We start from the raw sequence: 13,987 nt of genomic DNA, 5'->3' as shown, positions 1-13,987 counted from the left end.
CGAAAGGTTCGCTATTTTGAGGCTGCTCGCACTAAATATGGTCAGATAGGCGTTGGCGTTGTACCCGGGCTGGGCACCCCTGCACGGACAGCATAAGATGGTGGGGGAAATCTACCAAAGTTACTTAGACAAGTTCACCTCTATGATTCGGACAGTTGGTTCGTTGTAACCATCTCGTACTATTCTCTTAGAAACCAACTGTAGATATGGTAAGTAGGTACCAGTGTTGTTAACGCGGTACCATTATTAGCTCGTAAAACTTAACCGCGAACACAGAAAAAAACAACGATCTTTCATGGAATTTTTCGCGAAGCATAATATTCAAACTTATATACTTGTATTTCTATCTTACGGGAAGATCAAGGAAGAACGCAACATGTTATCTAGACGTGATAGCTTGATTAGTGGTCGAAGGTTCTATGCCAAGACATATCGTACTACAACGTTGGATCTCATGAGGATGATCGATCGATGGATTACGCGGAGTGTGCCGTAAATGATATGCCAAGTGTCGTATCGATGAATGGGGTGCAGCTTGCAGCCTCCATGTCCGCGGATTGTGTTAATGGAGTGCAAGAGTGTTCTCCGTTAAGCTCTTGGCCATTCGCCATTTGATAGTTTAGTGCACTTTCATTTCTCTTATAAATGATTAGCTTCAGAATATAATGTATCTGCTACTTATCTTCACCTGAAAAATTATAAAAGATTTATATTTTTCTTGATAGCTCCAAGTTTTTAAGATATATCATGTATCATACTCTTAGCGTTGCCCACATGCTTTGTAAGCAAATTTGTCACCACAAAGACGATGATATTAAGCTGACTTCCTCATTACGTTAATGACAAACCTAAAACAAATTTTCAATAAAAACATTTTTCACATATTTTTATCAAATACTACAAATACTAGAGAAAGGCTACCCAAAAAAGCACTCATTTCTATCAAAAATTTGATTAAATATTTCTCAACTGCATAAGATTGTTCATAAAAATATAAAAATTACATAATCCTCGTAACTCGAGAGGCGGCTCACCGTTGACGGCGATCATTCTATATACGTCTTGGCTACAAGTCGACAGTACTACTGATAGGGTAGTTCTATTCTTAGTATCAGTAAAAGATGTCTTCCAAATTTTTCTTCAATCGACTTTTCTCACAATTTCTATCGCAAAATTTGGATTTGTCAATTTACAAAAAACTTTTTTCACGTTAGTGATAAGCTATAATATCGATAATATATTTTTAAAAGCAAAAGAACGCTCAGTTTAATTTAAAATTTATCATCAAAGTACTCCATTCTCGTTGTACGCGTGTAACGGATTCTAATTAAACACGGTACAAATTTGTAAGGATATACAAAATTATGTAAAACCTGTTGCGTCGGTACTATCCCAAGATTTTGGAATTTATCTAATTTTTCGATTTATCTAATCAATTATCTAAACTCATAACTGGTCTTACATAGACAACATTAAAATCTTTTATTAAATAAGTTATAATATTTTGATGGAGAGGTGTCTAATTCAATGAGACAATGATTAATTTTAGGCGGATAAGGAAAAGAAGAAGAAGACCAAAAAGAAGGAGGAGGCAGCTCCAGCGCCTCCTCCTCCAGAACCTGCGCCAGCACCAGAAGAAAAACCACCAACCCCTACTGGAACACCTAAGGAATCTGGATCTGCAAGAGCAAGTAGTCGTGGTAGCCGAAGGGCTAAACGAAGCGGTTCCAGTGTCTTTTCTATGTTTACTCAGAAACAAGTCGCTGAGTTCAAAGAGGTACATTTGCTCGAACAAAAATGTTAAGAAAAATATAATGAAAATGAATAAAGCTTTCTTTTCCGTACAATTATTAAAAAGTTAGGGATTTTCAATTTAAACGAAACAAAGTCCAATATGACCTTAAAAATGTACGAGAAAGAAAAGCTAAGGCGAGCTTAAAACTGAGTTTATTGTCAGCAAATGTGCTTAATTTATTTTGACTGGATTTACAGGCATTCGGACTTATGGATCAAGATAAGGATGGTATTATTGGTAAAAATGATTTACGTGCGGCCTTCGACTCGGTAGGTCGTCTTGCTACTGACAAGGAAATCGATGAGATGCTCAATGAGGCACCAGCACCTATCAACTTCACCCAATTGTTGAATCTATTCGCTGTTCGTATGTCAGGATCAGGTAATTGAACAAAACTTCATGTTTTATAGATTTAAATAATAAACTAAATTTTCACGATCAAAATGGTTTTTTTCTGGTAGGCGCTGATGACGATGATGTTGTAACTAATGCCTTTAAGACCTTCGACGAGAATGGCAAAATCGATGGCGAAAGGTAAGTAATAAAATCTATAATAGTAATTCTTTTAATAAACTTTGATCCAAAAACAATGAAAATTTTCAATTAAAAAAATGATTTTTGTAGACTGAGGCACGCCTTGATGACCTGGGGCGACAAATTCAGTGCAAAGGAAGTTGATGAAGCCTATGATCACATGTACATCGATGATAAAGGTTTTATTGATACGCCAAGTCTCATCGGCATGTTAACTGGCACAGGCGAAGATGAAGAAGATTAAACTTATATTATTAACACCCGAAAAAAGAAACTCATTAAATTTTTATTCATTGCAAACGAATTTTCGTGTTATGTCAGGTTCGCCGAGACCGTTTCTAAAACATAATGACAAAAAGTATAGCACAGATCAAACGCCTAGCATTCCCTTATCCTGTTCTCGATGGTAAAGATTTAGCTTTTTTAAAGGGACATGTACAAAAAAAAAACGATCTCAATCCGTTGAGAACAAACATTATCTGCCAGGATTATTTTCGTGGCGTGTGCACTTACTGCGTAATCTGAGGATAAACGAGACTTCGAGTCATACCATATATAATATCGTTCATATAATAAAAGTATTTTCAAATACCATAACGAGACGACTCTCTCTCTCTCTCTCTTATTGTGCAGTAGTCATCATAAAATTGCAAGCGATCTTATGTGTATGAAAGAGAAGCTGGTTATTTTCACGCCAATGTTATTCTTGATTGATTTCTGAATTTTCAAGCAAATATAAAAAGTACATTTTTGTGGTATATTAAAATATTTCAAATACATTGTAAATGTAAAATGGTCTTTCATTTGACTAATTATCTCCTATTACATAATATATACTCCTTCCCAAAATTATTCCAAAATTAAAATTATATATTTGAAGAGAAAAAGAGATTGAAGATACAATCATACGAAAGAGTCTAACTAAAAATATCTGATCCAAATCACGAACGTTTTCGTTATCTGATGAGACCCGTGCAAGTGTTTTTTTATATCATACTAGGAAAGACTCCTTCTCGATTTAAAATTGGCTAAGTACCAAATTATATGTTGATGATACTTGGCTAAATTTATCTACGCCTAAATAATTAATGCGTACACCGCCTGCCACGAACATTACCGATCAACTATTTTATCAAACTAACATGAGATTTTCTGGAATATCAGAGAAATTAATAAAATTCAATTACATATGACGTATGATAAATATAGCAACTTATACCTATGATCATTATATCTATATGATATACATTACTATAAAAGTATATACATATATCTATACGTTATGGAATATTTGTTTTTATAAAATTTACCTTATACAAAATGTTAATAAATTAAATTGATAATATAAATAAAATTAAATGTCATTCTTTTCTACTTATCGTTATAACATAAGTGTTACAAATAATCAAATGTATTAAATAAAATAAAATATGACACCGAAAGGAATTAGTGATAGTCGTGTCTATAATCAAATGAGAACAAAAATCAATAGAACATTAATAATTAATCATTTATTATTATATATTTATATTTATACGAAAGATAAATATATTGAAAGATGAAATAACAATTAAAAGAAATTAATTTCGTTTAAATTTCACAAATAAATTTAATAAGCTTTAATGCGGTTAGTTACGGTTTAGTTACCAAAATGGCGCTAAATCAATTTAAATTCAAATGCAATGTTAAAAGAAATAGAACAACAATATAATCTTCGTGCAAATAATAATTATTGCAGCTCTATTTTTAAGAGATTTTTTTTAAATAATGCCTTTATTATATAATGGAAATAAATTAATTTATTAATTAGTAATACCTACATGTAAAACAAAATACATTTTTACTATTATCTTGTAAAATATAAAGATAAATTAGAATGTACAACTTACCAAGACGATAACCCGATGATCGAAGTATTCCTCGTAGTGGGTGCAGATGGAATGGAGCGGTTGTACCGTTAAAAGCAAAATGACACATAGACGTTGCCATAAAGACAGGTGGAAAACCGGAAATCCCAATGAAGTACTTGTGCCAAATGACGCACTTTACGTTTGGCTTGTAAGGTTTCTTAATTTTTGCGTTAATTAAAATTAATTTAAAAAAAATCATCAATAATAGTTGTTGTTTCTTCTAATTTCTTTATAAACAACATAGTTTCAATTTTTTATCGATAATAATTGATAATAAGTGAAGATTACCATATCTCAACATATTAAATGATATTCTTAGGAAAATATATTTTGTGACATCCAAACTGATCTTGCTGGAGATGGTACCAGCACCAATGGAGGGGCCTATCTTAAATCTATAAAAGAGCGTGTCCATCTAATTTCTGAACAGTATGAAAATTTATGATAATATGGATTAATTAATAGTAGTTATTATAGATCTTATGAACTATTAAAATTTTTGTGTATCGTAATAATTGAAATTTAATTATTCCTGCATAGTTCAGTCTAGGATAGAGAAATTAAAAATGCTTGAATCTGATAAGGAAGAAAAATTATTAGAGAATCAAGAGAAAAAAGTAATATAAATATTGTTTCTTAATTATTTATACAGTTAACTCCGTAAAATTATTGTGCGTTCATAAAATAAGAAACGTTCAATTATTATTCTTAGAAAAAGAAGAAATCATCCAAGGTATCTCAGGGACAAATGAAAGAAAGTGTTAAAGAAGTTACAGAAGAAAAAGAAACGAAAAAAGAAAAGGAAAAGGAAACAGAAAAAGAAAACGAAAGAGAAAAGGAAAGAGAAAAATGTGAGGAGAAGATTACGGATGCAGAAAATTTACAAAATAATGTTTCTACGGATAAGTTGATGGCATTTAATGCTGTTTCACTACCCAAAGAAATAAAGATTAAAGAAGAAGTCGGAAAAAATGACCTGATCAAATTATCAGAATTAAAAGAAGTAACTTAACTAACTTGTTATAATGTTAAACCATTTTTCTCTTGAACCAGCTTCACTCTTAAAACATTTACAAACATATTTTGGATATTTTCAGGCCTTTCATTTGTTTGATTTTAATTGCGATGGTATCATCGATTCTGAAGATCTAAAATTTACCTTTATAACCATGGGCAAACCCGATGTATCTGAAGAACATATACAGCAAATGTTATCAGAAATATCGACTCCAATAGACTTCGATGCGTTTATCACGCTTTTTGGGTAAATTAAAAAATATCACATAATATACAAAATAATTTGAAAAAACAAAATTGATTTTATACATGACATATTTAAAATTTATTAATAGAAAAAAAGTAAGTGAAATGGACCCAGAAGAAGTTTTCACTGCTGCACTATCAACTTGGGATATGAGAGACACTGGAATGATACCAGAAAAAAAGTAATGAGCTTTAAAAATAAAACATTAATACAGGTATGAAAATAATGTATGTTATGTTCTTTTTTTAGAATAAGAGACGATCTTCAAAAATTTGGCGATAAATTTACAATTAAAGAAGTTGATCGTGCTTTGGAAGAAGCTCCAATTTATTTGCAAGATAATGATGAAATGATAGATTACATTAAATTTAGTAATAATATTTGTGGTTTTCAAAAACTAGCTAAAGCCAGACAATATCAGAAAAAATTAGACAATGCTTAGAAAATATTCATTAATAGTTTGTAAAATCAAATGATAAATAGAAAAATATATTCTACATCCCGCAAGCTCTAAAATTATGATTATCACAAAATAAAAATAAAATAGATCGCATTAAAGTAACGATTATTTCGATATAATACATATTTGTAATCTAAAGATTTAATAATAATTCATGAAATAAAAATCTTATCTTTTACTGTAGTAATCAATTACATCATTTACGTACTACTACATATTATTGACCATCCTTCTTCGGCCTCTCACCAAATATAGCAGTACCCACTCTGACATTTGAACTCCCAAGTAATATCTATAAAAAATGTAATTAATTTACCTCTGATTAATATATTTCATGTAAAGATAAAATATTTTATAAATTTACCGCATGTTCATAATCGGTAGACATTCCCATAGAAAGTTCCACTTTTTTTTATCAAGACATAAATCTTTACATAGATCTTCCTTACATTTTTTCAAACGTAGAAAATCTGGATTTGGACCGTTTGATACATCGTATCCGTACGCACCTATTGTCATAATACCAGTAAATTCCAATTGATTACAGGTGTTTAAAATATATTCCACAAGTTCTGATAATTCTTCTACTTTGCAACCATTTTTTGCTAAAAATATTAAGCGACATAAATAAAGTTATATACATTACAATGGAATATGAATGTTACTTGATATTTTTATTATTACATTATGAGAAACACATAAATAAATTTCTACATCATTACTATTGAAAACACTAATTAATGATTTTTTAAATATCATCGAAGTTAAATATTGTCAATAAAAGATTAAATTAAATATAAATATATTAATCAGCTATTCATTTGGATTTTTAACAAATACTAAAATATAGAATGTAATGATGTATAAGAAAGGAAATATACAAAAAAAGGAAGACAAATAGTGTAATTAATAATATTTTATTATAAATAAAGCATATTATGGTAAAATAAGAATAAATGAAATAAGATGAAATATATTTTATGGAAAAGATAAAATGAATTACTTTTAGATTTACTTAAAGTTCAAATTATTGAATGTCATTTAAAAAATTGTATTATACCTTCTTCTTCACTTGTATTCACTTGTACCATAATTTTCAATTTTGAATTATCATCACATATTTTTGAATATGCGTTATTGAGTGCATTTGCAATCGATTTGCTATCAACTGTTTCAATAATATATAAATTTGGTATGGATATAATTTTGTTCACTTTATTTTTTTGTAAATGTCCAATAAAATGCCATCGAATATCTTTGCATTTTTCAGTGATAGATAAATCATATGCTTTATCTTTTAATTCATTAACATAATTCTCTCCAAAATGTCTTTGACCAGCCTCATAAGCCGCAACAATCAGCTCTGGAGGTTTAATTTTGCTTACAGCTACTAAACGAGGTTCAAAATAGGCATATTCCTGGGAAAACAAATTAAGATATTGTATTTTCTTTAAGAAGATATATTCGTAAATAAATAATAAATTTCCATACATGAAATGCGAGGTTGATGTGATACTACCATTAACAATAATTGAATAAAAACTTCACTAATACGATATAGTAACTATTTTCATAAAAAAAAAGGATTAGAAAAAAGGATTAGACCTAAAAAACACTTTCCCGGTGGTATCTAATTTATTGAATGTACATTAAAACATTTATTGTGTCAAATTAATATGCGAATTAAATGTTTATTTAAAATGGTACATCAGTGACTTTTCACTCAATGTTAATTCTGCACAATCCCAAGGTTCGTAAAATATATTCCCTGTATATATTTGTAGCACGATCCTCTTTTCTGTACTATAGATGGCAATTTAAATTCGATATTTCCTCGATGACTGTGAACGGCAGTACGTCCTGGCAGTAACTGCACTGCCTACATCATTCTTTCAAGATTTACCTCCAAAACCACCCATTAAATTACCCAATCCACCTGCTGCTCCCTGTTGTAATTGCTTCATGATATTCTGAAGGCCTGGCATACCACCCATTTGTTGTAAGACACGTGGGTCCATCATTTTTGCCATTTGATGATTTAATTTCGCCATTTGTGTTGGATTAACATTTTTAGCCATATCGCCTGCTTTGAATAAGCCTTTGATACCACCCATTTTTTTCACAACAGCTGCAAACTTTGTATACTGTGTTATTAAGTCTTTAACTTCTTTTTCTGTTATGCCAGCACCTTGTGCTACTCTCACAATTCTTCCTGGTTGTTTACTAAATAATTTGGCACCATCTCTGCTGTCTAATTCCGCATCATTCATACTATCCATAATAGTCATAAGTCTCTTTAACCTGGCCATTGATTCTTGCTCAGTTCCTTTTGACATAAAATCTTGACTAAATCCAGGAATCATTCCCATTAATTGCGAGAATGGACCCATTTTCATGATATTTTGAAACTGTTCATACATGTCTCTTAAAGTAAATTGACCATGTTTAATTTTTTCAAGTAATTCTTCATTATCATCTAGGTTCAATTCATTTACTTTATCGATAAGTCCTTCTATATCTCCCATACCCAATAGCTTGCTAATAAATGGTTTTGTTTTAAATGGTTCCAAATCATCTATATGTTCTCCTGTTCCAACAAATGTTACAGGACTTTGCGTTGCTGCAACAGCAGACAAAGCACCTCCACCTTTCGCATGACCATCCAATTTTGTTATAATGATAGATCCAACATTAACACGTTCTTTAAAAGCTTTAGCTTGAGCTTCGCATGCTTGACCTATTGTTGCATCCATTACAAATATTATATTATCTGGTTGAACAGCATTGGCAACCTGTAACATTTCTTCAAATAATGATTCTTCTTGTTTGTGTCTTCCACTGGTATCAACAATAATAATTTCATAGCCTTCTTTCTTAAACATTTCTACACCTTCTTGTGCAATAGCCACTGGATCCACTTCTGTATAACTTCCATAAAATGGTATTCTTGCTTTAGTAGCATTTTGTTTTATTTGATCATACGCACCTGCACGGAATGTATCCGCGCAAACTAAACATGCTTTCCAATTTTTTTTAAATAATGATAAGCCAATTTGGTACAAGTTGTTGTTTTACCTGCTCCTTGTAAGCCAACAAACATGATCACATTAGGACGGCCTTTCACAGGTTGATATGCTTTTACACCAGGATCTATTAATTTCACCAATTCTTTGAAAACAGCACTTTGTATCATACGTCGCTTATTAAGACCTCCAGCCATATCATCAAAATCAATAACGGTGCGAACATTTTCCCTTAATTTCTTGACTAACCTAATATTTACATCAGCTTCGAGCAATGCTGCACATATTTCCTTCAGCATAGAATTTAATACTTCTTCATTTATTACGGTCGCATTGCTGAGCGACCGCAAAGCAGACGTAATCTTACGTCCTAGGTCCGCTAAGACCATTTTCGTTTATTTATTTTTCACTCTTCGATACGAATATTCTTGTTTAGTGGTTAGAAAATTGACGTTGAAAAAATATGTCAAGATTATTCCAACTTGGCCAACACGACATGACGACACATCCGGTTAGTCATTGATTATGCAATAAGCAAGACTGTCACGATACTCAGTTTTAGTAACTAAACGTTTTAAATGTCGATTTATATTGAATGAATATTTAAGTATGTATGTGAATCCTTACGAAAACCTTCGTGTTTTATTTTGTTCGTATATTGCTCTAATGATTATCATTCACGATCGCCATGATAAATCTGTGACCATAACAAAATATACAAACATAATGGTCGTAACCTCTAATGTAAAAATCCCTATTTATGCACCGCATAAAATAATGGAAAGTATTTTATCGATCTAATAAAACATAAAAAATATTTTTTACAGGATTGTAAGAAATATGTTTCTATCTATACGCATATAATGTATAGTCAAGGATAATGAGTTTCCGATATAAAATAAAGTACTAACAATTGAAAACTAGCATCGTATTTTTACGAAAAAACATGTAGCAATGGTTATGTAGATACGTATTTCTTTCCACTGTTTTACGCTTTTTCCCTCTTATTTGCTCAATAACAAAATGGCGACGTACCGGATCTCGTTTAGCAGATGCAGTGATGATTTTACTGCGAACTAATTTTAGACCTTCAACCACGTCTTCCATCTTGTATTTTTTGATAACACGATTAACAATTCGCTAAAAGTAACAAAATATTCTCAAAATTATTCAATTTAATCGATTCGTTCATGTACATTATTTAATTTATTCATTATTTTAGTAAATAATCATTCAATAGTTTTCAGTATATTATCCTTAGAGAGGATACTTGGATGTACTTAGATATTAGTATCAAAATGCATATGAAAAATAATGTTTTATAACTTAAATAATTAAAACTCGATATTACCATATTGTGAAAAGACGACGACTTTTAGAAAGAAAAAAGATAATTTATAAAACAGTATAAATTTCAAGTGCGTTACAAATATCTTCTATTACTTACATTCGAATTTATTGTTTTTATGAATAAAGAAGACAAGTAAACGCATCCGAGAGAATCCAAAGCAAATGTAAGCGAACCTATCGGTAACGAAACCAAACTAAAATCTTTTTTCTTACACAAATTTGGTTCCCCTGATATGAGTAAATGTTCATAAAATTTTCTTAAAAAAACATATGATTATAGAAGTTCACTTAATAACTAACTTGAGTTAATTTATTACTGTTTGTGTTAACACTGCGCTCGGTTGTACACAGGTCCCCGTTATAAAAACTTTGATATGTCAACAGAAGGGATTAAATATATCACTAATTCTACATACACAAGAAGTTATAACATGTCGACGCTATGACAGCGTGAAAATTAATCTTGACTGATAATAACGATGTTTCAAAGTTTTTTAAATGTCATCCATCTGACGTATGCATTCAAGTATCCAATTAAATGAAAATTCTAGTGACTTGATGAACGATAAAATGTTAAGGACAACATATTTAAACTTTTAAACAAATACAACAACGTTTTATAAAAGGAAAAAAGTAAAGCTATTGTAAAAATTGTGCATATCTCTTGACGTAAAGCATAATAAAAGAGTACTTCGGTATTAACAATTTTTTCAAGCTATCCTGTAAATTTTGACTTTATTCAAAGAATAACGATTAATACTATCATGAATATAATGGATATTAAAGAAAATCCTGAAAATTACCATGTTGGATCGTATCATGCTTTGTTGATTGCATTCAAAACAATGGAAGAACGTTGCCAACAATTGCAAACCAGATTAGCTGCTGTAGAAGAAGAAAATTTGTGTCTGAGATTAGAATGTGGGAAGGACATGTCTACTGCGATTATCAAAGTCAATGATAATGACGAAGCTGTAATTCAAACTTTACAGGTTTGTATTGTTTTTCCTAGTATACATTTATGTTTAAATCAAATTTCCTACTTTTATATTTTACTTTATTTAATAGAAAAAAGTAGAAGATCTTAAAAAACAAAAATCGCAGCTTACCCATCATGTTTTTATGGTTGCTGCAGAAAACCGTCACTTATGGAATAGACTAATCAGGTTAACTAAAGCCAATAAGTCTTTGGGATTACATTTCACTAAAATTTCTGATACATTAAAACAGCATTCTACTCAATCATTTGATATTATGTCATATAGTTTTTGTAATGTTCCATCTCCTGTTAAACAAGAAACAAATAAAAATTGTACGTTGAGTTCAGATAATGGTAAATATATTAACGTATAATTGAAATTAATATTTACAATAAAATATTTTTTAAATGAAAATTCATAGCAATAAAAAATATGTACAGGTGACAAAGAACAGAGTTTGGAAGAAATATCACTTAAACTTATTAACAGTATTATGTTGGAAAAAACAAATCTTGAACAGCAATACGCAGAGGTAAATATCAAGTATTTTTCTTGAGGCATTTACTACTTAAGATTATAATTCATTAAGAATATTTATTGTATAAAAATAATCTTATAATTTGATGTGTCTTAGATGGTAGAATTACAAAATAATCCTGATTTAAATTTACAAAATATTGGTTTTACTTATCCGGATGATTCTGATACTGACTCATTAGAACAATTAAAGCAACATGATATAAGATTGTCACAAACAAAAGATGCTTTACTAGCACAACAGAATAGACTGAAAAAAACTATACAGAATTTGAAAAACATTAAAAGAGGTACGTAAATTAACATATATTATATAAATAAATTTTTTTTGTTATTATTCAAAGCATCATTTTCAAGCTAATATATAATGATACTTTTATAGGAGAGATTTGTAATGGTTGCCGCAAAAATGCGAATAAAAAAGTTGTACACGTAGGAATACAATTTAGTTCTGGTGACAGTTTTCAAGAACATGGTTCAACTCAAACAAGTTTACCACCTATAAGTTTATCTTTAGAAAAATGCGCTAATGAAAATTCAGATATCGATGATAAAATTTGTCCATTATGTGGATCTTTTTATGGAAAGTCTATCGCATTTGCAGAATTTCATGAACATGTTTTGAGTCATTTTACAAAAGACGCATCTGTCGATGGGTTTGAACTTATTCATTAATCCTATGTACAGAAAAGTGAGGAAAAGTAATCCTATCAAATTTGTTGTCAATTTATTAACACAGTCTGAATTACTGTTGGATAAGTACAAGTTAGTAAAATATGTAAATAATTGATAATTCTCAAAGATCTATCTGCCTTATTTATAACAGTTTTCAATCAGTGAATTTTATAAAATGTTAATGTATTATTGCATCGATTTATCCAGAAAGAATAGCTGACATACAAATATTTTAGTATAGATTGTATATTTGTATCTTGCTTTTTGCAGGATATAAAAATTATTTACAAATATATTAATTATTTTCACAATAAAAATATTTCTAAATCAAATCTGGTTAATATAGCATGTAACAAAAAAGAGTACAATAGATGTTTAAATAACTTTTATTTCAAATACTTAGACTTTTTCTTAAGCAAGTTCTGGAGGTTTTATATCCTTACTATCAGAAGGTTGAACCGTGGATGATTCGAGAAGATTTTCATGAAACCACTCAGGTCGTTTCTTTGGCATCTCTACTACTCTTTGGTTCTACAGAAAAAATTAGTAGTACAAATTAGATTTAAAAATGATGTAAAGTAAGCATATTTGTTATATAAATATAAACCTAAAATAATTATATAGTCAAATACCTTCCAGAAGTCATCTGTCTTGCCTTCTTTTTCTCCTTCATAAATAACAATAACATTTTCTTCAACGGGATCTAATCCTAATTTTTCTTGAATAGCATCTTGCATTTCTTTAGTTTCTATTTTTACTTTTTCATAGCAATGTGCTAAATTAAGACATTTACTGTTAAGTTTTATGTACATTACATTCATAAAATTAATGAAAAATTAAAATATATTGAATTAAGTTAAATACCACATAAAAGTTTAGCCTCGTGGTAATTACCACAATTAGGACACATTAAAAGATTAGTTTTTGGAACAGGTGGCTTCCATTTATATTCAGGATATCCAAATTTTCTACTCAAACGTTTTTCAATGGTACGTCTACACGTTGGAACTCCCCATAAAATACCATTTTCAATAATGTCTTTGAGAGAAAATCGACCATCTTTGTTTACAGGTGATGGAACATTTAAACTACCATTATAATCTATTGCACATAATGCTTCTAAAAAGATAAAGAAAAAAGAATAGGTAGAAAAGATTGTTATATTTTACGCTATTAAAGAGTAGATATTAAAACATTATTTTTTTGTAATATTATAGGTTATGTTGTCAATTGTTTTTTATGGATGTATTCATATATCTATTAAAGAAATTATTTACCTGGAGGAAATCTGTTATTAAATATTATTTTTAATGCTTGTTCAATTTTTTGAAAAGCAGAATTTAATCTTTTTATAATAGAAACTGCCATTGTGTAACAATTTTAAGATCAACTTGTGTAAACCTGATCTGTTAGTGGACTTGGTGCTCCATCTTTCGAGCATAAAACTCGTTCAATGGTA

At 29.8% G+C, this 13,987-nt stretch overlaps 6 protein-coding genes and 1 long non-coding RNA gene across 9 annotated transcripts; 3 read left to right on the top strand and 4 right to left on the bottom strand.

Moving 5' to 3' along the window:
- Nucleotides 1-66: 66 nt before the first annotated feature.
- Nucleotides 67-3,122, top strand: Mlc2 (myosin regulatory light chain 2). The gene is made up of 5 exons (XM_015335222.2): nt 67-209; nt 1,550-1,777; nt 1,993-2,176; nt 2,257-2,329; nt 2,420-3,122. The coding sequence occupies exons 1-5, from the start codon at nt 207-209 to the stop codon at nt 2,571-2,573; spliced, it is 642 nt and encodes a 213-aa protein (XP_015190708.1). The 5' UTR covers nt 67-206; the 3' UTR covers nt 2,574-3,122.
- LOC107074118 (uncharacterized) lies at nt 216-4,564 on the bottom strand. Of its 2 annotated transcripts, XR_016178198.1 has the most exons (3): nt 4,219-4,564; nt 759-848; nt 216-688 (listed from the first exon to the last, which is right to left on the bottom strand). It is a non-coding gene; the product is annotated as an uncharacterized LOC107074118 (long non-coding RNA). The 2 variants fall into 2 exon arrangements; XR_001476841.2 differs by having other exon boundaries at nt 216-848.
- A 155-nt stretch (nt 4,565-4,719) lies between these two features.
- On the top strand, nt 4,720-5,977 carry LOC107074159 (myosin regulatory light chain 2, smooth muscle major isoform). Its single transcript, XM_015335322.2, has 5 exons — nt 4,720-4,856; nt 4,952-5,242; nt 5,337-5,503; nt 5,592-5,684; nt 5,753-5,977. Exons 1-5 carry the CDS (start codon nt 4,806-4,808, stop codon nt 5,943-5,945), a joined length of 795 nt encoding a protein of 264 aa, XP_015190808.2. The 5' UTR covers nt 4,720-4,805; the 3' UTR covers nt 5,946-5,977.
- Nucleotides 5,810-10,479, bottom strand: LOC107074156 (pyridoxal phosphate homeostasis protein). Its single transcript, XM_089177320.1, is given in 6 exon segments — nt 5,810-6,255; nt 6,328-6,377; nt 6,380-6,568; nt 7,024-7,381; nt 10,022-10,126; nt 10,338-10,479. Coding segments are annotated over 6 exon segments (780 nt in total). The 5' UTR covers nt 10,341-10,479; the 3' UTR covers nt 5,810-6,180.
- Nucleotides 7,580-10,130, bottom strand: Srp54k (signal recognition particle 54k). Its single transcript, XM_089177316.1, is given in 3 exon segments — nt 7,580-9,000; nt 9,003-9,683; nt 10,022-10,130. Coding segments are annotated over 2 exon segments (1,518 nt in total). The 5' UTR covers nt 9,376-9,683; nt 10,022-10,130; the 3' UTR covers nt 7,580-7,855.
- spn-F (C2H2-type zinc binding domain-containing protein spindle-F) lies at nt 10,361-12,860 on the top strand. 2 transcript variants are annotated; one of them, XM_015335314.2, is made up of 6 exons: nt 10,361-10,500; nt 10,688-11,328; nt 11,405-11,669; nt 11,757-11,848; nt 11,951-12,143; nt 12,236-12,860. In XM_015335314.2, exons 2-6 carry the CDS (start codon nt 11,101-11,103, stop codon nt 12,526-12,528), a joined length of 1,071 nt encoding a protein of 356 aa, XP_015190800.1. In that variant the 5' UTR covers nt 10,361-10,500; nt 10,688-11,100; the 3' UTR covers nt 12,529-12,860. The 2 variants fall into 2 exon arrangements, with proteins under 2 accessions (XP_015190800.1, XP_015190804.1); XM_015335318.2 differs by lacking the exon at nt 10,361-10,500 and having other exon boundaries at nt 10,507-11,328; nt 11,405-11,648.
- A 38-nt stretch (nt 12,861-12,898) lies between these two features.
- Nucleotides 12,899-13,966, bottom strand: mRpL32 (mitochondrial ribosomal protein L32). The gene is made up of 4 exons (XM_015335321.2): nt 13,806-13,966; nt 13,393-13,647; nt 13,161-13,303; nt 12,899-13,059 (listed from the first exon to the last, which is right to left on the bottom strand). Exons 1-4 carry the CDS (start codon nt 13,894-13,896, stop codon nt 12,940-12,942), a joined length of 609 nt encoding a protein of 202 aa, XP_015190807.1. The 5' UTR covers nt 13,897-13,966; the 3' UTR covers nt 12,899-12,939.
- Between the last annotated feature and the right edge of the window lie 21 nt (nt 13,967-13,987).

Source organism: Polistes dominula, unplaced genomic scaffold (genome assembly GCF_049000335.1).
Source record: "Polistes dominula isolate Pdom_NZ unplaced genomic scaffold, Pdom_raw_medaka contig_20, whole genome shotgun sequence".
NCBI classification, from domain to species: Eukaryota; Metazoa; Arthropoda; class Insecta; order Hymenoptera; family Vespidae; genus Polistes; species Polistes dominula.
This window is presented reverse-complemented; position numbering and strand designations above follow the sequence as displayed.

Bases quoted from the DNA above. Each gene is read 5' to 3' on its own strand.
- spn-F (XM_015335314.2), top strand. From the start codon at position 11,101: ATGAATATAATGGATATTAAAGAAAATCCTGAAAATTACCATGTTGGA. The intron at 11,849-11,950 runs GTAAATATCAAG...GATGTGTCTTAG, and splicing joins TTGAACAGCAATACGCAGAG to ATGGTAGAATTACAAAATAA. The intron at 12,144-12,235 runs GTACGTAAATTA...ATACTTTTATAG, and splicing joins TTTGAAAAACATTAAAAGAG to GAGAGATTTGTAATGGTTGC.
- Mlc2 (XM_015335222.2), top strand. The intron at 1,778-1,992 runs GTACATTTGCTC...CTGGATTTACAG, and splicing joins AAGTCGCTGAGTTCAAAGAG to GCATTCGGACTTATGGATCA. The intron at 2,177-2,256 runs GTAATTGAACAA...TTTTTCTGGTAG, and splicing joins TGTTCGTATGTCAGGATCAG to GCGCTGATGACGATGATGTT.
- mRpL32 (XM_015335321.2), bottom strand. From the start codon at position 13,896: ATGGCAGTTTCTATTATAAAAAGATTAAATTCTGCTTTTCAAAAAATT. The intron at 13,648-13,805 runs GTAAATAATTTC...TTATCTTTTTAG, and splicing joins TAATAACAGATTTCCTCCAG to AAGCATTATGTGCAATAGAT. The intron at 13,304-13,392 runs GTATTTAACTTA...GTCTTAATTTAG, and splicing joins CGAGGCTAAACTTTTATGTG to CACATTGCTATGAAAAAGTA.
- LOC107074159 (XM_015335322.2), top strand. From the start codon at position 4,806: ATGCTTGAATCTGATAAGGAAGAAAAATTATTAGAGAATCAAGAGAAA. The intron at 4,857-4,951 runs GTAATATAAATA...TATTATTCTTAG, and splicing joins TAGAGAATCAAGAGAAAAAA to AAAAAGAAGAAATCATCCAA. The intron at 5,504-5,591 runs GTAAATTAAAAA...ATTTATTAATAG, and splicing joins GCGTTTATCACGCTTTTTGG to AAAAAAAGTAAGTGAAATGG.